General features: G+C 47.6%; 1 protein-coding gene across 2 annotated transcripts in view; it reads left to right on the top strand.

The window, feature by feature from the left end:
* Window positions 1-1,103: 1,103 nt before the first annotated feature.
* RCOR1 (REST corepressor 1) overlaps window positions 1,104-24,214 on the top strand; it is a 43,474-nt gene continuing 20,363 nt past the window's right edge. The window contains exons 1-3 of one of the 2 annotated variants that reach the window (XM_014531626.1): window positions 1,104-1,472; window positions 1,623-1,706; window positions 24,012-24,064. In XM_014531626.1, the coding sequence (XP_014387112.1) occupies window positions 1,664-1,706; window positions 24,012-24,064 (96 nt within the window). In that variant the 5' untranslated portion in view covers window positions 1,104-1,472; window positions 1,623-1,663. Of the gene's footprint in view, window positions 1,473-1,521; window positions 1,707-24,011; window positions 24,065-24,214 lie in introns of those variants that run through there. The other variant, XM_014531625.1, reaches the window with a different exon arrangement.

The raw sequence follows: 24,214 nt of genomic DNA, 5'->3' as shown, positions 1-24,214 counted from the left end.
AAGTGATAGTGTCATTTTACATTCCCACCAGCAGTGCATGGGAGTTCCAGTTCCCCCATAGTATCGCTACACCTTGGTGTTGTCAGACTTTTTCATTTTAATTTGCAATCCAAATGAAAATTTTAAATAATTTTCAACTACAGTTGACGTACACTATTATATTACTTTTGGGTATATATACAACATTTATATAATTTACAAAGTGATCACCCCAATAAGTCTAGTACCCACCTGACACCATCTATAATAATAAAAGGGTAATATGCTCCAGACATCCTCCCGGACAAAGCCGGGGCCGGAGCAAAGCCGCCTGGGTCCCGGGTGCCTGCTGGTGGCCAGGAGCGAAGCCCGGGCCCTGGATGCCAGAGGAAAGCCGGTGCCCGCAGCTGGGGGAAGGAAGGCGTACTCTTGCATGAATTTTCGTGCATCGGGCCTCTAGTAGTTATTATAATATGATTGACTATATTCCCTGTGCTGTACTTTACCTCCCTGTGACTGTTTTTATAACTGGCAATTTGTACTTCTTAATCTCTTACCATTTTTCATACTCCCAAACCCCCTTCCATGTTGCAACCATCAAAATGGTCTCTGTATCTATGAGTTTGTTTCTTTTTTTAAAAAATATATTTTATTAATTTTTTACAGAGAGGAAGGGAGAGGGATAGAGAGTTAGAAACATCGATGAGAGAGAAGCATCGATCAGCTGCCTCCTGCACACCCCCTACTGGGGATGTGCCTGCAACCAAGGTACATGCCCTTGACCGGAATTGAACCTGGGACCCTTCAGTCCCTAGCCCGATGCTCTATTCAGTGAGCCAAACCGGCTAGGGCTATGAGTTTGTTTCTTTATTTTCTTTTTTAGATGCCACATATGAGCACAGTCATATGGTATTTCTCTTTCTCTGTCTGACTTATTTCATTTAGCATAATACACCCTGGGTCTATTTCTGTTGTTACAAATGGCAAGATTTCCTTCTTTCTTATAGCACCTGTAAACCTGTGGGACTGTTGTTTTGTATCACAGATTTTTAAGAATTTGAATGTACTTCAGAAGTTTCCTTTCAAGTTAAATCTTTTTAGTAAGTTATTCTTTAATAAAGTTTTTGAAGGAATCTTTGGATTCCTGTTGTCAAGCCACCCAAAAGTTACACTGGCAGAGAAGGGTGAGGGTATGCTAAGCACACTGGAAGGATTCGTGTTTTAAGAGGATCTTGGAGCAGCTTCCCTTTTGGATGTCCCATGTCTGAAAACAGCATCCTCGTGTACAGCGCTTTAAGCCTTGGGCGCCGAGCCAGTCTGAGTTCATTCCTGACTACGTCCTTCCAGCTGAGTGACCCGTTTAGTTTCTTTACCTAATAGTATGAGATAATAATGACACCTGCTTGTTAAATAAGTAATAACGTAGGAAAAGACTTAGAAATGTTTCCGGGGACTTCAGAGCCTGCTCCACGCCCCCATCACCTGTGGTGGTGGTGAGTATGCAGGCTCCATTGGCGGAGTTCAGTCCAGGGTGGGTGATGGCATCAGGGTCTGAGCTTAGAAGATCAGAGCCGTGTTGTTGATCATTGCTTCACATGTCTGTTAAATTACAATAAGCATTCTCTCTTTTTATTTCTACCAAGCCAAATTAGCAAGACGCAGTCAAGAACGAGACAATCTTGGCATGCTGGTCTGGTCGCCTAATCAGAATCTATCAGAAGCAAAACGTAAGTTTTAAAGCACCTTTATTTTTCACCGTCTTTCTTAATGCAAAGTTTTAAATAAGTTTTGTAGCTGAAAGTCCCTACATATATGACAGTTCTCTTACATTTTTAAAATAATTTCAAGAGTTTGAAAGTATATATCTTTACTGTGGCCTGTCATGATGATTGAAAGATTTCTAACCTGTGATTTCACAATCTGCTTTTTTCAAAATGCTGTACAAGCTAAAACGGAAGTAACTAGGAGGAAAGGCCTAGAGGGAAAGGAACATCATAATGCAATGTGTAACTCCATCAGCTGGGAGTTTATAGGGTTATAAAGATGAAGAGTTGAACAGATTTCTAATTTGAAAGATTACAAAGGTCAAATGTGAGATTTTGGAATGGGCATCGTAATACAAGACTTAAGCCTAGCTAGAAGTAAAACTTTGGAATTGGCTGTTTGTTTCATGTGTTTAAAATCTTACTAGGATGACTATTCTGGGCTACTTTGGATTTGTGTTGGAGGGGGGGCAGGTAGGGGACCTAAAGCTATTAGTAATATTAGTTGTATTTTCAGAGTTTGCTTTTTCAAATTTTCTGTCCCTTTTGCTCAAATGATACCATTCAAAAATAATTTTATATCTGATATATTACCGTACCTTTGCCATTTTCAAAGTTTTTATTTTCTTCATAACTTAAAAGAGAGAAGAAAAACTAAATTTCCACCCTAGTTGGTTTGGCTCAGGGGATAGGGCGTCAGCCTGTAGACTGAAGGGTCCTTGGTTCGATTCCTGGTCAGGGCACATGCCTGGGTTGCAGGCTTGATCCCCAGTAGGGGGCATGCAGGAGGCAGCTAATCAGTGATTCTCTCTCATCATTGATATTTCTATCTCTCTTTCCTTCTCCCTTCCTTTCTGAAATAAATAAAAATATATATTAAAACAAAAAGAAAAACTAAATTTCCTTTGAGAATTTTTTAGTGGGGGTCTGGATGGAATTAATGGGAACTTGGAAATCACATGCAAAGTTTTTCTGGAGAAATGACATTGGATTTTCAAAAGGGTCTTTGACCAATAAAAAAAGCTAATAATCAATTTGATAAAACAGGACAGGGCTTTAAAAACCAATCAGTGGTGAATGCTCATCAGAAAACTGTTAAGTTGTGAGCAGAGGCTGGACTCTTAGGCTTTGACGAGGGTTTCCCACATTATGTTCTGCAGCATTAAATCGTGTGAACACATTACTGCCAAGCAGTGTGACAATGCTGCATGTTAAATACCCACCTCTTGTACTCAGGATCTGTGTTAGCATTTAAGATGCAAAGAGCTCTTATGGTAAAGAAACATGTTTAATTTTGGTCAAGAAGGATCCTTTTTGGTATAATATCCTCCCTGGAACGTGGGAAACTGAACTGCTCTTACTAATGCTAAATTTAGCAACAATAATCTATAATAATAAAAGTATAATATGCTAATTACACTGGACAGCCGAACAACCTTTTGGACGTCCTTCCAGATGAAGCCATGGTGGCGGGGGCCGAGGCAGAGGCAGTTAGGGGCGATCAGGCAAGCAGGCAGAGTGGTTAGGGGCGATCAGTCAGGCAGGCAGGTGAGTGGTTAGGAGCCAGTAGGAAATAAATGATTTAGAGACCAAAAAACAAACAAACAAAAAATCTATCTATCTATCTATCTCTCTCTCTCTCTATCTATCTATATATATATATATGCCTAAGTGACCGGTTGTTATGACATGCGCTGACCACCAGGGGGAAGATGTTCAACGGGGGAGCTGCCCCCAACCTGCAGGTGCCCTGATCGCCAATGGGGCCTGCTGGCCAACCTCCAGGTCCCTCCCCGCGGCTGGCAAGTCCCAATCGCCCGATTGGAACCGGGCCCTGGGCTGTGATGGGGAACCAGGGGTGGGTGGAGGCAGATGCGGGCGGGGAGGCGGGGAACTGCGCAGTGGCAGCGCACATACGACGAGGGAAGGAGGAGGCGGAGAGGCGGGGAACCTGATCGGCCCTGTTCGCCAGCCAGGCCTAGGGACCCCACCTGTGTATGAATTTTGTGCACTGGGCCTCTAGTCTCAGTATAATCTGCTTGTAAGAGTGCCTGGATTTTGCCTTCATCAGATTGCTGCTTGATGAGTTTATAATGGAGAACAGAGCAGCAGAAGAAAGTGTGTTGGCATTCCTGATGCCTTCACTGTGGGGAGGACCTAAAGTACTCCCTCTCTTTTTTAAGCACTTGTAGTAACTTACAAAAGCACCCGGTTCCATTTTTGTACATGTTCTTTCTACCAGAGCGCTGAAAAGCTGCTGTCTGAGCGCTCTGTTTTCTTGAACTCTGCTCACTAACCTGCTCCCTAACATCTCTGAGATGTTGTTGTCCTACCGTGTTGGCCATCCCACTGCAAGTTAAACCCTAAGGGTTATTAGATGGTTTGATTTTGGGGTCTCTTTTTATCTCCGTTGCCCTCCTGGATATATTGTATTTGATGACAGTGCCCATCTTTTTTTTTTTTTACACATATATTTATTGATTTCAGAGAGGAAGGGAGGCATGCCCCCCACTGGAGATTGAGCCGCAACCCAGGCATGTACCCTTGACTGGAATGGAACCCGGGACCCTTCAGTCCACAGGCTGACGCTCTATCCACTGAGCAAAACCAGCCAGGGTGACATTGCCCATCTTAAATTATGGTGCCCAGAACTGAATATTAAGAATAGTTGGGGAGCGGGGGGAGTGGGCTCCCAATCCGGTTTCAGATGGTTTTCCCACCGCCCCCCATTGTGGGTCCCAGCAGCTTGGGCAGCTGGGGTGGCTGGAGAAGTGGCAGCGGCCAGTCAACCCAGGTTCTCAAAGGTTCTAGGCAGCCTCAGTTCTCAGGCCCTCAGCTGCATGCCACCTCCATGGTGCCCAAGAGGAAGGTCAGCTCCCCCTATAGGCAGCAAAGGAGGAGGTCAGCAAGGCTGTCAGCCAAACCTGCTCCTGCAAAAAAAAAAAAAAAATGGGAATGAAGCCAAAAAAGGTGGCAGGAAAGGATGAATCTGCAGACAAAAAAGTGCATACGGAAGGGAAAGGGGAGCAAAGGAAAAGCAGGCCAAGTGGCTGACCAGGAACCTGAAGATCTGCCTACGGAAAACGGAGGAACTGAAAAGGAGGAGAGGCCAGTGTCCGGTGAAGCAGGAGAGAAAGAAGCCAAGTCTGATTAATACCACATACCATGTCTTCTCTGTGGTCCCTTCTCCCTTCTTGCACAATCCAGAGGAAGATTGTTGTTGTTGATCCTCACCCGAGCACATTTTTTTCATTGATTTTCAGGGAGAGTGGAAGAGAGAGGGAAGGACAGAGAGAAACATCAATGGGAGAGAAACACACTGATTGGTTGCCTCCTGCATGCCCCCGAACAGAGCCCGGGCTGGGGAGGAGCCTGCAACCAAGGTACATGCCTTTGACCGGAATTGAACCCGAGACCCTTTGGTCTGCAGGGCAACGCTTCATCCACTGAGCCAAACCAGCCAGGGCCAGAGGAAGATTTTTTTATCAACTATTTTACAAATGCAAGTTTTTTTAGTAGCTGTAGAAACATCTTTAAGAAGGAGGAAATTGTACCTCATCCCAATTTTTAAAGTGTAAATGCTTTTTTTAAAGAGTGAAATAATTTTCTGGTTGTTAATTTTTTGGTACAATCAGAAAATAGTGGGATATTGAATATGTGAGGTTTTGTCTTGAGTGTCAGCCAAACATTACATAGATGGGGGTAGTTCTTATATCCTATCATACAAGGCATACTAAGGCAATTTGGAGTCAGTTATGCATATGTCTTGAATATTTTAAATTACTTGCATTCCATGTTTTTGGCAGAATTGTTTCTGAAAGAAAACCACTCCTTCATCTTGACTCTCCCTGTCAGAATCTTGGGCGCTAACAGACGGTAGACGGGGAGCCCGTCCAGCTTTGCTGGTTCTACCCCTTGGTTCATGTTCTAAATGCATCTCGAGAGTTGAGTTCACGAGCTCCAGTCCTCTCTGCATTTCAGCCACGATCCTGTTATTACAGCTCACGCTGTCAGTGCCTTCTGCTGTGGGTTCCCTGTCGGCATCTTTGGAGCCAGAGTTTGATTTTAATATTATCTTATGCAGAAGAAAAGAACAGAATATGAAAAGTTAATAGATTTTAAAACAATGGTATTGGCTACAGTGAAATTTAGCTTTAACATAAGCCCTTCCTGTAATGGTTAAAACTTTAAAAACCAATTTAAAAGTATTATTTGTATATTTTGTTGAAAGTTCAGAAGACACAGAAAAGAATAAAGAAACCGTTCACTCATTATTTCATTATCCAGAGATAATTGTTAAACATCTTGGGGTGTTTTTGTAATCCTTATCCCTCTGTGCATCCTATTTAATAAAGCGGGGATATGCTAATTGACCCTCACACCATCACAAAGATGGCGGCACCCACAACCAATAAGGAGGGAATATGCTAATTGACTGCCACACCCTCAAAGATGGTGGCGCCCAGTCCCCTCAGCCCCCCAGCCGCCCAGGGCCAGCACGAGGTGCAGGTAACCAGGGCCAGCTGAGGCTTGCACTGCTGGCAGTGGCGGCAGCAGAGGTGTGGTGGGGCGTCACCTTCCCCTGATCGACGGGTCACCTCCCGCCCCTGAGGGCTCCCGGACTATGAGAGGGGGCAGGCCAGGCTGAGGGACCACCCCACTCCAGTGCATGAATTTTCATGCACCGGGCCTCTAGTATTTGTATAAGTGAGGTGATGGCATGTCTGTCCATGTGGTTGTATACAGTGAGCCTTCACTTAACATCATCAATAGGTTCTTGGCAACTGCGACTTTAAGCAAAAAACAGAGTATAACAAAACCAGTTGTACCCCAGGCTAGTTGATAGAACAAGAGTTAAGTTATTGTACAAAACTTCTAAATGAAAACCCAAAACATTCCTTTTTAAAAAATATATATTTTTTTGCCCTAATCGGTTTGGCTCAGTGGATAGAGCGTTGGCCTGTGGACTGAAGGGTCCCAGGTTTGATTCCGGTCAAGGGCATGTACCTTGGTTGGGAGCACATCCCCAGTAGGGAGTGTGCAGGAGGCAGCTGATGGATGTTTCTCTCTCATTGATGTTTCTAACTCTTATCCCTCTCCCTCTCTGTAAAAAAATCAATAAAGTATATTTTATATATATATATGTATATGTATATATATATATTGATTTCAGAGAGGAAGGGAAGGGAGAGAGAGATAGAAACATCAGTGACGAGAGAGAAGCATTGATTGGCTGCCTCCTGCACGCCCCCTGCTATGTGCCCTGACCGGAACAAACTGTGACCTCCTGGTTCATAGGTCGATGCTTAATCACTGAGGCACACTGGCCGGGCAAAACATTAATATTAGACATTGAAATAAATGTGAGTTACACAGACATCTAAGAATGATGAATAAAAACAAATTAGCTAATGATTTTCCAACCCACTGATTCCAGTTCAGGATCACAGGTGGCTGGACCCTCTCTTGGCTGCTCAGGGTGCAAGGTGGGACCACCCTAGACATCCTCCCATCTCAGGTGACCTCACAACCACTAACACATTCCCACTGGGACTGTGTAGACATGCCATTCACTTCCTGTGCAAGGCCCTGGGCAGGAATCAATTATTGCCTGCCCCTCCCCCGCATCAACGTTGTAACAAAATGATGTTATTCCAGGACCTGCTGTATGTGTGTGCACTGTCTTCTGAACACTGACTTCAGCATTTCCCATGTTGTGAATGTCTTGTACACATTTTTTAAAAATTGATTTCAGAGAGGAAGGGAGAGGGGGAGAGAGATAGAAATATCAATGATGAGAATCATTGATCGGCTGCCTCTTGCACACCCCCTACTGGGGGTCGAGCCTACAACCTGGGCATGTGCCCTTGACTAGAATCGAACCCGGGACCCTTCAGTCTGCAGGCCGACGCTCTATCCACTGAGCCAAACCAGCTAGGGCTCTTGTACACATTTTAATAGCTGTGGGCTCTTCTATCATGTGGGCATATCAGTGTACTTAACCATTCTTCTCTGGAATAGTTAGATTGCTTCTAATTTGTTGCTTTTGTAAAAGAAGGCTGTAGCGAAAAACTGAACGATAGAGCTTTGTCCTCTTATTTTGTTTTATTTTTTGTGTTTTTAGTATTTGCTTAGGCTATATCCCTAGGAATGGAATGTGGGTTGACGGGAATTTATTTATCTGCTAAAGTGTGAGTGTGGTTCCTGTCAGCAGGTGCTGGTTTGTGGAGCTTTGGGAATCATACTCCTTGATTAATAGTCTAATCATAGGCCTTAAGATGTGATTATAGTGTTAATGCAAACAGCACCAATAATTTCTCTGCCATCTGTCTTTTCCCCCGATATATAGGCAGAAAAGAAGTCTTTTTTATTTTGAAAGAATATGAAAGCGTTGGTTGTCCATTGTTGGTTCTGATTCTGCGGAGAAATGGGGTAATTTTGAGCTTGCGTAGATTTCTAACTGAGGTCCCCTGTGCAAGTCCTACATTTGTTTCTTCTCAAGTAGCTGCTGAAGTTCTGCCTCTTAGGGTTACTGCAAGTTCACACAGTTACTTTGTGGTCATAAAAGTAAATGCTATTGTAGTGATTTCAGGCAATACAGAACATGTAATGTAGACAGGTAAAGCCCTCTTATAGTTACTATTTACAATAGATATGCTTTTGCTAATATTTTAAAACTTTTTATCACAAAATATGAGCTGTTCAGCAATTTGCTCTTATCAGTACATGTGGGACTTGGTTCTGTCTCAATAAATGTACCTAATTTTTAATAGGTATAGGTGTATCATAACTTAGTCTTTTATTATTTTTTCAAACAAAATTCCCTATTGGTGGATATTTGAAATCTTTTAGATCCTTTTTAAAACTCTTTAAAAAGCTGTACGGTAGTGAACATTCTTATTTCTTTAGGATCAATTCCTATTCTAGGACAAAGAGCAAATATATTATTCTTATTTTTCTTATTTTTTTAAAAAAATAGATTTAATTTTTAGAGCAGTTTTAGGTCCACAGTCAAATTGAGCATAAAGTAGAGATTTGTTGGTCCCCACACAGCCATAGCCTCCCCACGATGGGCGTCCCTCACCCGCGTGGCACATCACTACAGTGACCTACACTCATACATCATTATCACCCAAAGGCTGGAGTGACATTAGGGTTCACTCTTGTGTTGTATATTCTATAAGGTTTTTGTTGTTGTTTTGAATTTTTATAAGAATTTAGTTGAGCCAAACTGACTATATTATGGGGAGCAAGATCTCAAAGGTTGCCCTATAAGTTTTGACAAATGTATGCCACGTACCCATCATTGTGGCCTACTGAGTCCTCTGTGCTCTGCCTCTGCAGGCCTCCCTGGCAGCCACTGCTCTTTTACTGTCTCCATAATTTTGCCTTTTCCAGAATTCCATATAGTTGGAATCATACAGTACGTATAACCTTTTTCAGAGTGGCTGCTTTGACTTAGTAATAATGTACATTTGAGATTCTTCCATGTCTTTTTAGCTCATGTTTATGGCTCATTTTCTTTTAGTGCTGTACAGTATTCCACTGTCTGGATGTATCACAGTTTATCTATTCAAGGGCAAATATGAATAAAGCTGCTGTAAACATCTGTGTGCAGGTTTTTATGTGGGCAAAAGTTTTGTGGACATAAGTTTTCAACTCTTTGGACAGATGTCTAGGAACAGGAGTGCTGGGCTGTCTGGTAAGAGTACATTTCGTTCTGTGAGAAGCTGCCAACTGTCCTCCGAAGGGGCTGCTCCATGCCTTCCCTGCTTCGCGCCCTCACCAGCGACTGACGTTAGTGTTTGGGCCACTCTAATAGGTGTGTGGCTTATTTCCTTCTAAACTAGAAAAGAATGCATGCACACTTAAATATTCTACGTCTCCCAAGTTAGCTGCTGTTATGTTAAATTTCTGGGTGCCTGTTAATTTCTATGAACATATCTTGGTGTATGTTTTTATGTCACACTAGAGGCCTGGTGCATGAAAATTCATGCACTGGATGTGGGGGGGTCCCTCAGCCTGGCCTGCCCCCTCTCACAGTCCAGGAGCCCTCAGGGGCGGGAGGCGACCTGGTGATCAGGGGAAGGTGACGCCCCATCACACCTCTGCTGCTGCCACTGCTGACAGCGCAAGCTAGACCGGCCCTGGTTACCTGAGCCTCTGGTGGCCCTCGGCAGCTGGGGGGCTGAGGGGACTGGGGACTCTGGAGGCAGGAGCATGGCAAGGCCGGGCCTGCCTGGGGGCGGGCCTTGTCGCGCACTTGCCGCCCTGGCAGGGCTGAGGGGACTGGGCGCTGCCATCTTGTGGCTGTGGGCACTGCCATCTTTGAAGGCGGGGCAGTCGATTAGCATATTCCCTCTTTATTGGCTGTGGCGTGAGGGTCAATTAGCATACCCCCTCTTTATTAGGTAGGATAATGTGGGTGTTTCATAGTTTTAAGCATTTCTGAACAGCGCTGCAGGGAATATCCTTGGAGTTCAAATGGTGCATGCATTTAAGTTTTATGGACTTTTCCACATTTTGTCTAAAGATGAGTGTGCCTATTTTCCAAAACCTCCCTAACACTGGGTAAATTATTTTCTCTAAAAAATATTTTACAATTAAAATTGTAAACACAACATAAAATTTATCATCTTACCTATTTTTAAGTGTACTGTTCACTGTTATTAAGTACATTCACATTATTGTGCAACCAGCTTCCAGAACTCCCTTCATCTTGCAAAACGGAAACTGTCCCCGAAAATAACAACTCTACGTCTGCCTCTCCCTCCAACCCCTAGGAACCACCTATCCCCTTTGACTCAGTGAAATAGCTACTCTAGGTCCCTCATGTAAGTGGATTCATGCAGTACTTGTTTTTGTGTGACTGGCTTAGTTACTTAGCAAAATGTCCTCCAGGTTCATCCGCACCATAACGTCTCCACGCCCTGCCTTCTTGTAGGTGAATGATAGCCCGTTCTGTGGGAGACCACGCTTTGTCTCTCATTCATCAACGGGCCCTTGGGTGGTTGTTACTTGTGGCTGCTGTGAATCGTGCAGCCGTGAACGTGGGTGTGCAAACACCTCTTCAGACCCTGCTTTCAGCTCTCTTGGGCGTGCATCCAGGAGTGGGGTTGCTGGGTTTGCTAATGCTGGCTTTTTAATTTTCTGAGGGACCACCATGCTGGTTGCCACAGCGGCTGCTCCATGTTACACTCCTAACTGCACAAGGGTTCCAGTTCTCACATCCTGGTCAGCCCTTCCTTCCTGTTTTGTTTTGTTCTGTTTTGCTTTATAGTAGTCATCCTACTGGGTGTGAGATGCAGCTCATTGTGGAGCATATGAATTCCTTAAAACTTTGCTGAGCTGATAAGGGAAGGATTTTCATTAATTATTATGGAGGTTGAGCATCTTTGTATTTTGACTTTTTAATTTTTCTGTAAATAGCAGTCAACCTAAACTTATTTTTTGTTTTATTTGTTGTTGTTTTAAAAATTATTTTTAGTTAAATTTATTAATCTTATCTGTGGCTTCTAGTGTACAGTCATTGTAAGAGCAGGCCCCCCTCAATTTTATGGACATGCATACCTATGTTTCTTCTGTCCTCCCTCCTTGTTCACACCATTGTTACCTGGAACATTGAACTCTTGCCCTTCACTTACATTAAACTCATATGTACTTTGGTTTATGTCTGGACTCTGGATTTATTTCGTTGGTGTATCGGTTGATTTGGTACCATTTTATTTTTCTCAGTGTTCCTGGCTCATGTCCTTATTCTTCTAGGCGAATCTTAGTGCATCAGGAGTGAGGGTGACAGGAAGCTTATATTCTAGTGGAGAAAGGGGGAAAAATGACTATGTAAACAAATTTCTTCTAGTCTAACTCTTGCTTTTCAGGTGTTGAAAACAGTTCAGTCTGATGCTTAAGGTTCCACAGCTAGTTAGTAGCCAAGTTTCAGCTAGACTTCTGGTCTGTAGCCTGCGTGACTACACACATCTGCCTTCCCATCCTGCTTCATTAAATAATCGGTAATTGAATACTGATAGCACACTGATTGCTTTGGGCCGTGTCTAAGATACAACCTTTGGGGATGCCTGGAAAATGGGCCTTGTAGAGACATTTCATGTAGAGGAAATGTAACTAATTTCAAGTAACATAGAGGAGAACAATAGTTGTAAATAGTATAGTAAGTGACTGTGGAAAATCACTGAAACACTGCCATGAGATTCAGGCGCCGTGGAGTGGAGGGAGGCTGAAGCCTGTGGTGGAATCGAGTTGCACAGTGAGAGGAACTACAAGTGTCCGCGCGTTGAACGGACAGTTGATGCTCATGTTATTTTAGCGTCAACATCTCCTCTGTGCTTGGTGCTCTGATGCTCCCTTGGGACCCAGCAGGAAGTGCTCTAGTTTCCTGGGTAGCACGGAGGGAAGCGGTGGAAACCGTTGACATTTAAGTAAAATATTGAGGAATGAATGAGTTCGCTGGCTGGGCAAGGGACACCAGTGCATTCTAGACAGAAGAAAGACTGGCATTTGCACAGACGTGCAGACGTGGGGAGGAAATGCACACTTCACTTTGGAGGCCAGCCTGGCTCTGACACATGTTGTCCCTGGGGAATGAGAAGCAATGACGCTGGAAAGGCAGGCAGACTTCTTACAGGGATGAGGATTTTTGAGGGATTTTAGTTAGGAGCAAAATAATTTACATTAGAAAGCTCTTGACAGCCTGTGGTTTAGAGCAGAGCTGGGGCCTGGGGGGCGTGGGGAGGGGCTGGAGTTGGGGACTGGGGAGCAGTGGGAGGACTGGAGGGCCTGGGACTGGAGGCTTCCCTGTGAGTAAGCCGTCGTGCACTTCCCGGTGAGAATCTGACGCTCTTACTAGGCCAGTGCTGTTCTGAGTGGCTGTGAAGGCAGCAGTGTCAGGAGTGGTTGAACTTGCTCAAAGGAGATGAGGCCATAGGAGTGTGGCTCGGTGCTGGCCCAGGGGCCTTTAGCTGCCTTTAAGCAGGGTGCTCCTGTCTGTTCATCAGCACTGCTCCATCCTTGACCCACAGGGGAGTGCGACACTGCCAGGCACTTGGTGCTGCTCCCTCGTCCGCCAGCCCTGTTGTGATGTGTGCAGCTGCCCCTGCAGGGGTGCTCCTCCCTGCTCCTCCCCACCCCATTCCAGGCTGCCCTCCCTCGGGGCCTCCCTGCTCCTCCACATGATCTGCACCTGGATGCCCGCCCTGCTCTCCCCGCCCAATGGCTTTGGCAGTCTCCTCCCTCCGGGTGGCTGCTGGGCTGGGTGCAGTACCTGTACTTCCACTCCCACGGAGACCTACCTGCGGTTTGCACTCTGTGTAGAGAAGCAGTTGAGGGTTAAACAAGGGATCTCAAAAGGTGTGTTTACTAGATAATCTTGTCTCTGAAATGTATTTAGAGTTAGGCCAGCTCTTAGTCACAGTCTGGTTCATTTTACCGTTTGAAGGAAAAACAAAAAAAGTTTACCAAAGCAAGTGTGGTCAAATCTAATAGAAAACTGTGGCCTGAGAGAATTCTTAGCAAGGAGCTGTAGAAGAGAGAACAGGACAGGAAAGGGAATATTGAAGGTGATTTGTTACTGTTTGATTCTTTTGAAGGGAGGGTTGGAAAGAGCTGACTTGGCGCTGGAGGGGAGGCCTGCGTGTCAGCCTCGCTCCCTGCTGGTGGTTTCCCAAAGAAGCGCCTCCTCGACTCTGCCGCAGGGGCTGCTGGGAATCAGTGAGAGGGTCGTCCTCGTGGATTTACGCGTTATGTAGTTCATAGGTCGTGCCTAATGGGTGCTTTTGCAGTTATTTAAGTGACTGATTGTATTTTGTTTTTATTTATGACAATGAGGAGAAACTGGTGCAACGGTGAGAAGCACCGGCCTCTTGAATAGGCAGGGACAGCACTCATGCGCTATGCCAGTCAGGCTGGCTCGGTGGTGGTTAACGCTGGCTGACTAGTGACTGTAGAGAAAGAAACTAACACATGTAACATGCTAGACACACCGAATTTAAAATTGGTCAAAAACCAAAGGCAAATTCGAGACTTTAAAATAAGTCTACTTTCTTGGGAGTGAGACCCGCCTGAGACCTGCAGTGTACATGGAAGTTGTTCTATGTCAGTGCATGTCCTTCACACATTTCCAGGTACACTGTGTGTGGAAGTTTCAGTTACGTAGTCAATGTAAATGCCTAAACTTTCACATGAACATGTGGTGAATGTCAGAGGTCTATTCAGAACATTCTAGTCCGCTATAATTTCAAGCCAAAGACCTGGCCGTTGGGCACCAGGCCCTGCATCGCCCGACCCGACCTGACTTCTGCCTCCTGGACCTCCCAGCATGCTCCCCAAGCAGGACTCCTCCCAGCCACTCCTCGCCATCCTGCAGCGGCGCTCTCCGAGGCCTCCTCTCACCACACTAAAATGGCCACGTGCTGGTTCCTTCCTCCCATCCATCACCCGGCCTAGCACTGCTGCATCTCCTCCGGCGAGCGCAGCGGCGGGCCCTTTGCTCAGTTCTCCGTCAGCCCTCTGTGGGCATGTGGGAGACATACCATGACCACCTGTCCAGTGAGCGAGCAAATGATGGGGTGGGCACTCCTGGATGGAGATGGTAAGTACAGGCTTTGGGGCTCTGTTTTACAACTTGGGCCATTTGGGGGCCATTCCTTTGCTCAGTAAATATTTGAGCGGCTGGATGTGTCCGGCACTGGAGGAAGACAAGACTGAGCAGCCTAGCCCGGCCAGTGCAGCTTTGTCTCAGTGGGAACTGCTGGGGTGATTGTGGGCTCACTGCCCCCAGGAAAACGGGACTTCACATTCTCACCTGTTCCGTTCTGTGACTGGAGGATGCAGGGGTTGGGGCGGGATAAGCTAACTTTGGCCTTGGTTTTCATCTCTTTATGAATAAACTAGAGGCCTGGTGCACAAATTCATGCATGGGTGGTCCCTCTGGATGGCCTGCAGGGATGGGGCTGAAACCCGCAGTCCAACGCCACCTGCAGCTCCTACCTGCTGCTCCTGCTCATCCCTGCCCCGATCGGGAGAGGCTCGTGCCATAGCAGCACTCACCAGCCATGAGCCCTGCATCTGGCGCCCTCCCAAGGGGAGTGGCTTGCAGGATTGGGCCAAAACCGGCTCTCTGACATCCCCCAAGGGGTCCTGGATTTCAAGAGGGTGCAGGCTAGGCTGAGGGACCCCATCAGTACAAGATCGGGGCCAGGGAGGGACCGCGGGAGGACTCCAGGGCATGTCTGGCCCCATCTTGCCCAGTCCCCATCAGGGCTGATTGAGGCCGGCCAGCCGGGGAGGGACACAGGAGGTTGGCCAGCTGGGGAGGGACCGCAGGAGGGCTCCGGGGCATTTCAGACCCATCTCACTCAGTCCCAATCAGCCGGACCCCAGCAGCAAGGTAACCTAACCCTGGTGGTCAGTGCACATCATAGTGAGCGGTTGAGCAGCCTTAGCATATCATTAGCATATTACGCTTTGATTGGTTGAACAGTCGACCGGTCACCAGATGACCGGACACTTAGCATATTAGGCTTTTATTATATAGGACTAGTGGCCGAGTGCAGGAAATTCATGCACTCGGGGCAGGGGGAGGGTTCCCCAGCCTGGTCTGTACCTTGTCACAGTGCGGAAGCCCCGTGATCCATCGCCCCAAAGAGGTAGGCCCCGCCCACCCATCCGGGGCTCCTCGATGGGTTGCCCCAAAGAGGTAGGCTGGAGCCAGGGAGGCCTGTGGACCCCCGGGCTGGGCCGTGGCGGAGGCCTGCAGACCTCCATGCGCCTGTGGACCCCCAGGCCGGCGCAGGGGGGCGGGGACGTGAGCCTCACGTCCGGGGGCCTGTTGCCCGGGTCGGGGATGCGAGCTCATGTCTCTGGGCCAATGCAGGGGGCATTGTCCTGACCAATTTGCATATTATCCTATTATTAGATAGATGGCTATCAAAGAGCTTGAAACTTGTAATTAAAATGCTGTTTTTTAGCCTGTGAAAATTATTTGTATTATTTATTCTCTTTTAGCCAAAATGTGCAAAACTTACTAGCAAAACAGCTAAATGTACACACTGTGACGGAAGCCCTCATTATAATCAAGGGTTACTTTGCCCTTTAACCATATCAACAAGTCTTATCTTCATCCTTTTAAATTTACAATGTTGTTGTCCCGATTCATCCTCTCTTCTCGTGCATGTTTGTTGCGTTTTGACCATGACGGCCGTCACTGCTGGAACATTCCTTGACCTGTGTCTTGATAGCCATCCTGAGCGGAGGTGTCAGCTCTAAGATGAGTGCCAGGTTGTTTCCCAAAGTGGCCGGACTGGTTTATGCTCCTCCCAGTGAGATGCGGGTGACGTACCCGTGGTCTCTTCAGTATTGAGACTCTAAGACTGCTGCTTGTTAGATGAGCCAGTGCATATAACATCGTTTCTCATGCCAGGGAAGTTTGCTGCTTTTGTTAGGTATGATAATGGCATGTGGTTTTGTGAAAAAATAGGTTGGCCTTTTAAAATATGTATATATTTTTTATTGATTTCAGAGAGGAAGGGAGAGGGAGAGAGAGAAACATCAATGATGAGAGAGAATCATTGACCGGCTGCCTCCTGCACACCCCCCACTAGGGATGGAGCCCTCAACCCCGGCATATGCCCTTGACCGGAATCGAACCCAGGACTCCAGTCTGCAGGCTGACGCTCTATCCACTGAGCCCAACCAGCTGGGGCTGATGGCCTTTTTTAAAGGATGCATATTGATGAAGTACCTGGACTTACTTTAAAATTCTTCAGCATAGTCCTAGCCGGTTTGGCTCGGTGGGCTCGATCCTCAGAAGGGGCGTGCAGGAGGCAGCCGATCGATGATTCTTTCTCATCATTGATGTTTCTCTCACTCTCTCCCCTCTCCCTTCCTCTCTGAAATCAATAAAAGTATATTTAAAAATAAAAATGTTAAAAAAGTTCTTCAGCATATAAAGCACACTTTGTCGCAGTTGGCCAGATTGGGGCACAGACACAGATTGCTGTTTCAGTGTTAAATGTCCTGTTCTGTGGTTAAGAGGATACATGTACCTACTGTTGGAAAACAGATGCCGAGCATTTAATACCAGTAACTGTATGCTGAGTATTTAAGACGAATACAGGGCCATAACATATGAGTCTCTCAAATGGTTCAGAAAAGAAATTACATATACACATGAGCTTGTTTTTATTATTAAATAGCCTAGAATTCCTTCCCTTCAACATGTGGGTACAACACTGCTAACGTGTTGCTTTCACGTCTTGTCGCTAGGCGCGTGTGCACTCTGCTTTTAAGCACATATGGATCATTTGTATAGAATAGTTTTTCAACTTTAATTTTCCTGATTGAAATTAAACTGGATTTTGATCCCAAATATATTCCAGCATGTGGCTTGATTTGCTTAACCATGTCCCCATTCTTGACCACTGAAATACTTTCATTTTCCTACTATAAATAACACGCGTGAGCAGGAACTGACAGTGTCCGTCCAGTAGAAACAAAAGTCCTTCCTTGATTCTGCAGGTCAGGTTTCCCAGGTAAGTGCATTCATAGCTCTTTTTCTCTGCATGTGTGGCAGTTGGAATTCATTGTTTGTGTAATTCATCAGCCAGGCGCTGAGTTCTACCAAAGCAGAGACTGTTTTCATCATGGCTGTATAAGCAACATTGGGCACACACAGTAGGGCTGAAAGACTGACTGAATCCGTGGAGAATAACTAAGTGTAAACACACTAGTTGCTGTAAAACCTCTTCCTCTGCAGCCTGCTTTGAAAGCTCGGGTTTCTTTACGGCTGAAGAGCCCCATCCCCCTAAGACTGAAGCATTGAAAACAGTAGGATTTACCAGGGGAAAGGTGCCCCTCCCAACAGTATGCCCCTCTGTTCTCACCATGCCCCCCGCAGCTCAGCTAGAGAAACGGGTCCACAGAGGGCAAGTGACTTGTGTAAAGGTTGTGGTGGGCAGAACCTTGTGCTGGTCCCCAGGTGCTGGCCGTAGCCTGGCCTCCCGTGGCCGCTGGCCTCTCCCTTAGGACCCACTGGCTGTGCGCATGTGTAGGACGGACCGCGTGAGGGAAGCCCAGCGTCTGCATCGGTGGGAGAGGTGGGGTCAAAGGCAAATGCCCGGTGACGCAAGATTGTACACAAGCCATAGAAGTCCTGCGTGCGGGCTTTCAAAGCCGCCTCTGACCACCTCCTTTCCCCTGCTGGAGCCCTCAGCAGGAGGCGGCCCTGAAAGTGGTGCTTTTTAAAAAGAGCCTCTTTCGTCACTGACAGGACATTTTTTTGCTGAAATTCACAAATTCACAAGCCTCAAGCCACATTCTTCTTGTGCTTATGGTTTTGCTGTTGTCATAGTCTTTTCAGCACCAAAACCTTAAAACATGTTGTGCTTGTTGAGAAGATGTTTATCACATGGAAATGGGGAATGTTATCAAACCCATGCTCTTTCCACATTACTGTTTGCTCTACCTCATTGATTCTCAACACTGCCCATCATCATCCCTGCGAGCATTAGAAAAACAGACCCAACCACCTACAGTGCCCTGGGCTCTCTCCTGGAGCTAGGCGTGCGTGTTTTCTGAAAATTCACCAAGCTGTGTCCTTCCATGTGCGCCTTTCGTTATTACAGCACGGCATACTTCATAAAACGGCACACGCGCAAGGTGCATGGATACATCATGTACGTGCACACACCAAACACATAGGTGTGTGCACATGTATGTAACACATGTGTGCACACCACAATACATACATGCATGTGTGTGCATGTACACATGTATACACATATACAGCTATGCACACGAATATACACAGCAGGGTGGAGCCCAAGAGTGGGATTGGAAGAAGTGGATGAGGTGGCTCAGAGGTCGGGGCTGGGAACTGGAGTTGGAGCAGAGTTCCAGCGGCGCGCCAGCCTCGGTGGGTTTCCCTTGCTAAACGAATGCTGGGTTCTAAACTGCACCCTCGCCTGTAGCTGACGCTCACAAATACGTAGGAAGGAGTCATTCTGTAACACTTGCATTTGTATGTCTCTGCTCCCGCTGCCTCGGAGGGACTAGGCAGGAGACCTGGCCTCACTCTGGTGTTAGGGAGAGCCGTGCGCCAAGGACGGACCAGGGTCAGGCTCTTCCCCAGGAGGCGCTCAGCTGTGCGGCTGAGGCCCCCCACCCCCCTCATGTAGGGGAATGTTGCCTTTAGTAAAGGGAGATGCAGACCTTGTTTGAGCATGGTTCCGTTCTTAGCTCATATTGTACAAAGCAAAACATATGAGAACAAACAAAATTATTGTGAGTTTGCAGTTGCCTGCGAGGGTCTGAGTCATGAGTAAGTTGACTTGATGTGAGAGACGCAAGGAGAGAGTGTGTCACTCGCTGACTTTACTCTTTAACATTAAAACTCAAGAGATTACTCATACAGTGTTAGCCATGGAAGACACTTTTAAGGTCATAACTACGCTGCTCTCATAAGATAAGGGAACTGGTGCAGAGGCGGGGTGAACTTACAGTCATGCGCGCAGATCCTGGATGGAGGGCGGCCGGGGTGCAGAGCAGCAGCAGGTGCTGAGCTGCCTGCGGATGTGGGAGGCTTGGCAGGGCGCTCACAGTTCTCATTTCCACCTGATCCAGGTGTTTACGGGACTGGGCTGGGTTGTGTCGTATTTACTGGGTTCAGGAGGGTGGGGGCGCTTTTTCTACAAAGTGGGATTTTAGCAAAGCTACATGAAGAAACAGCATTTTAACAGAGAAAGTGTATTTCATTGCTGACTAGGGAGCACAGGCTCATTGTATTAGACTCTGGCAGAGTCTTGTCTTGTGTCTTGTGCTCTCTTGTTCCCCTGAATGGGGTGGGGGAGTGTCTCATTGAAATGTTAACTGTAGTGGTAGTTATGCCCACCAGGTGGCATCATTGCTTTCCTTACATGATTTAAGCGCCTTTGGATTCTGAGTTACAGTGATTGTTCATTTTGTGTTTTAATAATAAAAGGAGATGCCCTGATATTTATTATATTCTTGAAGAGAGACATTGGTGCCATGCCTCCTTTTCTGTACCTAATGCTACTGCCAATGTTATAACGATAAACCATTTAAAAAGCTGCATTACAGCTCTAGTTTGTCCTCACCCACCTCATGGTGTCCGCTCCTGCTCTGCATGGGATATACACAGGCACAAGGCGTTCCGACTCTGGGTTCCAGGGCCGGGCCGGGTGAGCTAGGTGACTGGCAGTTTTCGTCTGCATTCTTCCTTACATTTGCAGTTGAATGAGACTCTTACTAATGGTACTGAGGGCATGTAGCCCTGGATTAAACATGAACATAGAAGCAAATGAGGCCTCGCACAAGGCAGCCAGGTGCCGGTGACCTCCCATTCTCACCACTTCCTTCACCAGCCAGAGCGCTATTTCCTTAACCTCGTTCACGCGGGATACACAGGGCGACTGGCCTGATCTGTTCTCTGCGCCGTGGAGGCGGTTCCTCCAGAGAGAGGGAGGCATGGACAGAGGTTCAGCGCCCAGGTCCCGAGTCAGACCCTGAGTTTCCAAATCCCCTGCCTTCTCCGGGCCTTTGGGAATGAGGTGGTAGCTGAAGTACTGGAGAGAATCAGAAAGAGGGTCCTGTGCCGAGCTTAGCGCAGTGGCTGGCAGTGAATGACCGATGTCAGCTGCTGTCATCACTCGGTGTAACTGCCGTCCCGATTATCATCGTCATCATTATTTCCTGATCACTCTGCATGCCCTTGCCATCTGCATCTGTGCTGTTATTTTGGAATCTGTATTCTCTTTCGTTACCTGTGTGTTGTTTCAAGCTACCGAAGGAAGTCAGTTAGTTTATCTTCTGTAGTCTGTCCTGCTACTCAGTAGAGCGTTCTGTACATAGTAAGGGTAGCTCAATATATGCTTGATGAGGCGTTTGTGAATTTTCTTTTTTAAAAATGTTATTTTTCAGCTACAGTTTACATTCACTATTGTTTTACATTAGTTTCAGGTGTACAGCATAATGGTCAGACAATCATACTTGACAAAGTGTCTCCTGATGTTTCCAGCCTGGCACCATACGTAGTTATTACAATACTAGAGGCCCGGTGCACAAGATTTGTGCACTGGGGGGGGGGGTGTCCTGGCCTGCGCCCTCTTGCAGTCAGGGGCTCTCACAGTCCAGGACACCTCGCTCCTTACCACCCGCCTGCAGCAGAGGTGGGAGAGGCTCCCGCCACCGCCTCTGCACTCACCAGCCATGAGCCCGGTTTCTGGCTGAGCAGCGCTCCCCCATGGGAGCGCACTGACCACCAGGGGGCAGCTTCTGCTTTGAGCATCTGTGCCCTGGTGGTCAGTGCATGTCATAGCGACTGGTCATTCTGCTGATGGGTCAACTTGCATATTAGCCTTTTATTATATAGGAGGATTACTGGCTGTATTGTAAATTTTCTTGATGAATCACACACACATGCACACACTACCTTTAAGTGATGTTACCCCCAAAACATAACTCAGTCACCTGTGCTTTCCATAACATTAAGTACTTGTCAAAGCAAAGAATATGTACAGTCTGTGTAATTCCTTAAATGATCAGAGTGATGTATGTCTTATGCATCATCATTTAAGATTGGACCATTTTCCTCGGTGGTTTCCATGGGAATTTTCAAGTTTTAAAAATACTGCATTATGCAATGGCAGGCTGCTTCTGAAGCAGAGAGCACTTAGCTCTGAGCAGTTCTGCTTCTGACAGACAAGCTGGGGGTCAGCTAAGTCGCACAAGGCAAGTCTGCTGCTTCCTGCTCCCTGGGGCTTCCGGTACTGACCCCTGCGCCCTGGGGAGGACAGGGCAGGGCAGGGCGCTGGGTGCAAAGTTCCTGGCCCCAGGACATGTCGATCACACCTTCCTTGATGACCCCCTGCCTCAGGGGCTCACTCCCTTCCTGTTTCATCTCTTATCCGTTGCATCTGGTCATCCTTTGTTTGTGAGTGGATTTTATTTTCTTAGGCCGAAAAATCGAGGGAGGCTTTGAAAATTCGCACTTCATTTTCAGTATGTCCTCCCAGCAGCTACTGGCACGTCAGGGAGGTGGGGAGTCAGGGTGCCAGAAACGGTGGTGGTCACCATGGGCCTGATGAGTAAAGGAGGAGCTGAGGACAGGGCGTCTAGGAAGGCAAGGCCGGTCCGCAGCACTGCTTGTACAGACGCTCTTCATTCTGAATGCGCTGGGGAGGCCGGGGAGCTGCTAAGGGACGCGGCCTCCACCTGACTCGCAGTGCTGAGTGTCCACTCCTGCCCAGGCCTCGTCTGTCAGCCAGAGCCGGCTCCACCTGCGCCCTGTGCCTTCCTCCCCAGGGCTAACCCGGCCCCTGCCCTGCTGGGAAAGGAGCCCCCACATGAGCGCCCCCCCCCCCATGCCACAGCTCCCAGCACCCACTCAGCAGCTGTTTGCTAATCTTTGTTGGAAGCTGGGGACAATGAAGAGAATGCACCAAGTGTGTTTTGCCAGAGGGTGTCAGATAGAATTCTTTCACAAGGTAACTTCCACTCCTGCCGGCCGGTGACTTGACAGGCGCTGTGACTTTACAGGCCACCTTGCTCGGGCGCCCAGCAGGCCTCAGGTGCGGGGACTGGAACTGCGCTCTGGGACTGCGCTGGGCCCAGGGAGGCAGTGGTGTGGCAGTTGTGGCTCGCAGAGCTGGATGTAGGCAGAAATGTGTCCCTGCTGCGTGCTCACCAAGGCTGCCCTGAGGTCATTTTGTTCAGCGTCGCCAACCGGTGGGCCGTGGGCCACTGTTGGGCCGTGAGGTCCGAAAGGTTGGCGGCCGCTGGTTTAGTTCACTGAGTCTCCGGTGCCCTGGAGTTTTCCTGCTGCGAGCGGACTTGGCTGTCAAAGGAGGAAGCGGATGCTTCGTGTTGCTGTTAGCAGCGAGCTGCACTGTGCGTAGTTACGGTTTGAGTTAAGCTGACCTTTTCCCTCTGTCAGTGGAGAAACATTTTCTCTGGCGTTAGAATGCACACTGAAAAAGAGTCTGAATTATTTTTTCAAAACTGATTTCATTTCTGCCGCAGCGGGAGCCAGGGCTGTGGCCGGACTGCGCAGTGCCGGGCCCCGCGCTCACTGCAGCTGGGCGAGCACAGCTCTTGGAGCCTGGCCCTCGGCCTCGAGTTGTCCTCTCGGGAAACTAACTGACCTTCTAGGACGGGGGTCAGGGGCCGAGGGGACCGAGTGAGCCTTGGGACGGGCCAGGGGCCGAGGGGACCGAGTGAGCCTCGGGACGGGTCAGGGGCCGAGGGGACCCAGTGAGCCTCGGGACGGGCCAGGGGCCAAGGGGATGTCACTGTTGCATACAGTTCTGCCTAGTGGTGTTTTGAGCTTGTGTTATTTTTGTAATTTACGTAGAGAAGTCACACATGGATAATATAAGGAAGTGCTATAGACGACTAGTGCCTTATTTTTCTGGAGAAAAGACTAGAAAATATAAGGTGGAAGCAGGTTCATCTTTGGGTCAGTTTTCTTAGTGCCTGAAAGCAAATACCAGACACTGGTTCACATCGGGCCAGGGGCCGTGGGGACCGAGTGAGCAGCCTTGGGACGGGCCAGGGGCCGTGGGGACCGAGTGAGCAGCCTTGGGACCGAGTGAGCCTCGGGACGGGCCAGGGGCCGAGGGGACTGAGTGAGCCTCGGGACGGGTCAGGGGCCGAGGGGACCCAGTGAGCCTCGGGACGGGCCAGGGGCCAAGGGGATGTCACTGTTGCATACAGTTCTGCCTAGTGGTGTTTTGAGCTTGTGTTATTTTTGTAATTTACGTAGAGAAGTCACACATGGATAATATAAGGAAGTGCTATAGACGACTAGTGCCTTATTTTTCTGGAGAAAAGACTAGAAAATATAAGGTGGAAGCAGGTTCATCTTTGGGTCAGTTTTCTTAGTGCCTGAAAGCAAATACCAGACACTGGTTCACATCACTCATCTCTTAGGTTTTTTAAACTATAGCGATAGGTTGCTTGTTCTGTAGCCTTGGCTCCTAAAAACAAACCCCAATTTAATGTTTTTTTTATTTATAAATAATTATTTTTCAGGTACTAAAGAAATACTTGTTTATGGAAAATAAGTAGAACCAAGTTTAGAAAAGAGAGTCATAATTTTGCCATCCAGAGATAAGGGCTTTCATATTGAGTATATTTCAGCGAGTCCTGCGGGGCTTCTGCCTGTAGGCCCCGCGGGGGCCTGTCCTGGGCGTGCAGGCCGAAGCCCGCGGCCCTGTTCACACCTGTCTTGTTTTTCAGTGGACGAGTACATCGCCATCGCCAAGGAGAAGCACGGCTACAACATGGAGCAGGTACCGACGTGTTTCTTTTGTTGTTAGAAACGGGCTTTAGAGCGAGCCAGTAGGTGTGTGGGTGGAGCGGCCGTGTCCCCCCAGCAGCGTTTGGGTGGTCACAGCAGTGTCACTCGGGCTCTGGCCCCTCGCACCGCCCAGGAGCCGGCG

The sequence above is a fragment of the Myotis brandtii genome, unplaced genomic scaffold (genome assembly GCF_000412655.1).
Source record: "Myotis brandtii unplaced genomic scaffold, ASM41265v1 scaffold819, whole genome shotgun sequence".
NCBI classification, from domain to species: domain Eukaryota; kingdom Metazoa; phylum Chordata; class Mammalia; order Chiroptera; family Vespertilionidae; genus Myotis; species Myotis brandtii.
The sequence above is the reverse complement of the archived record's forward strand: the minus strand, read 5'-3'. Positions and strand labels throughout refer to the sequence as shown.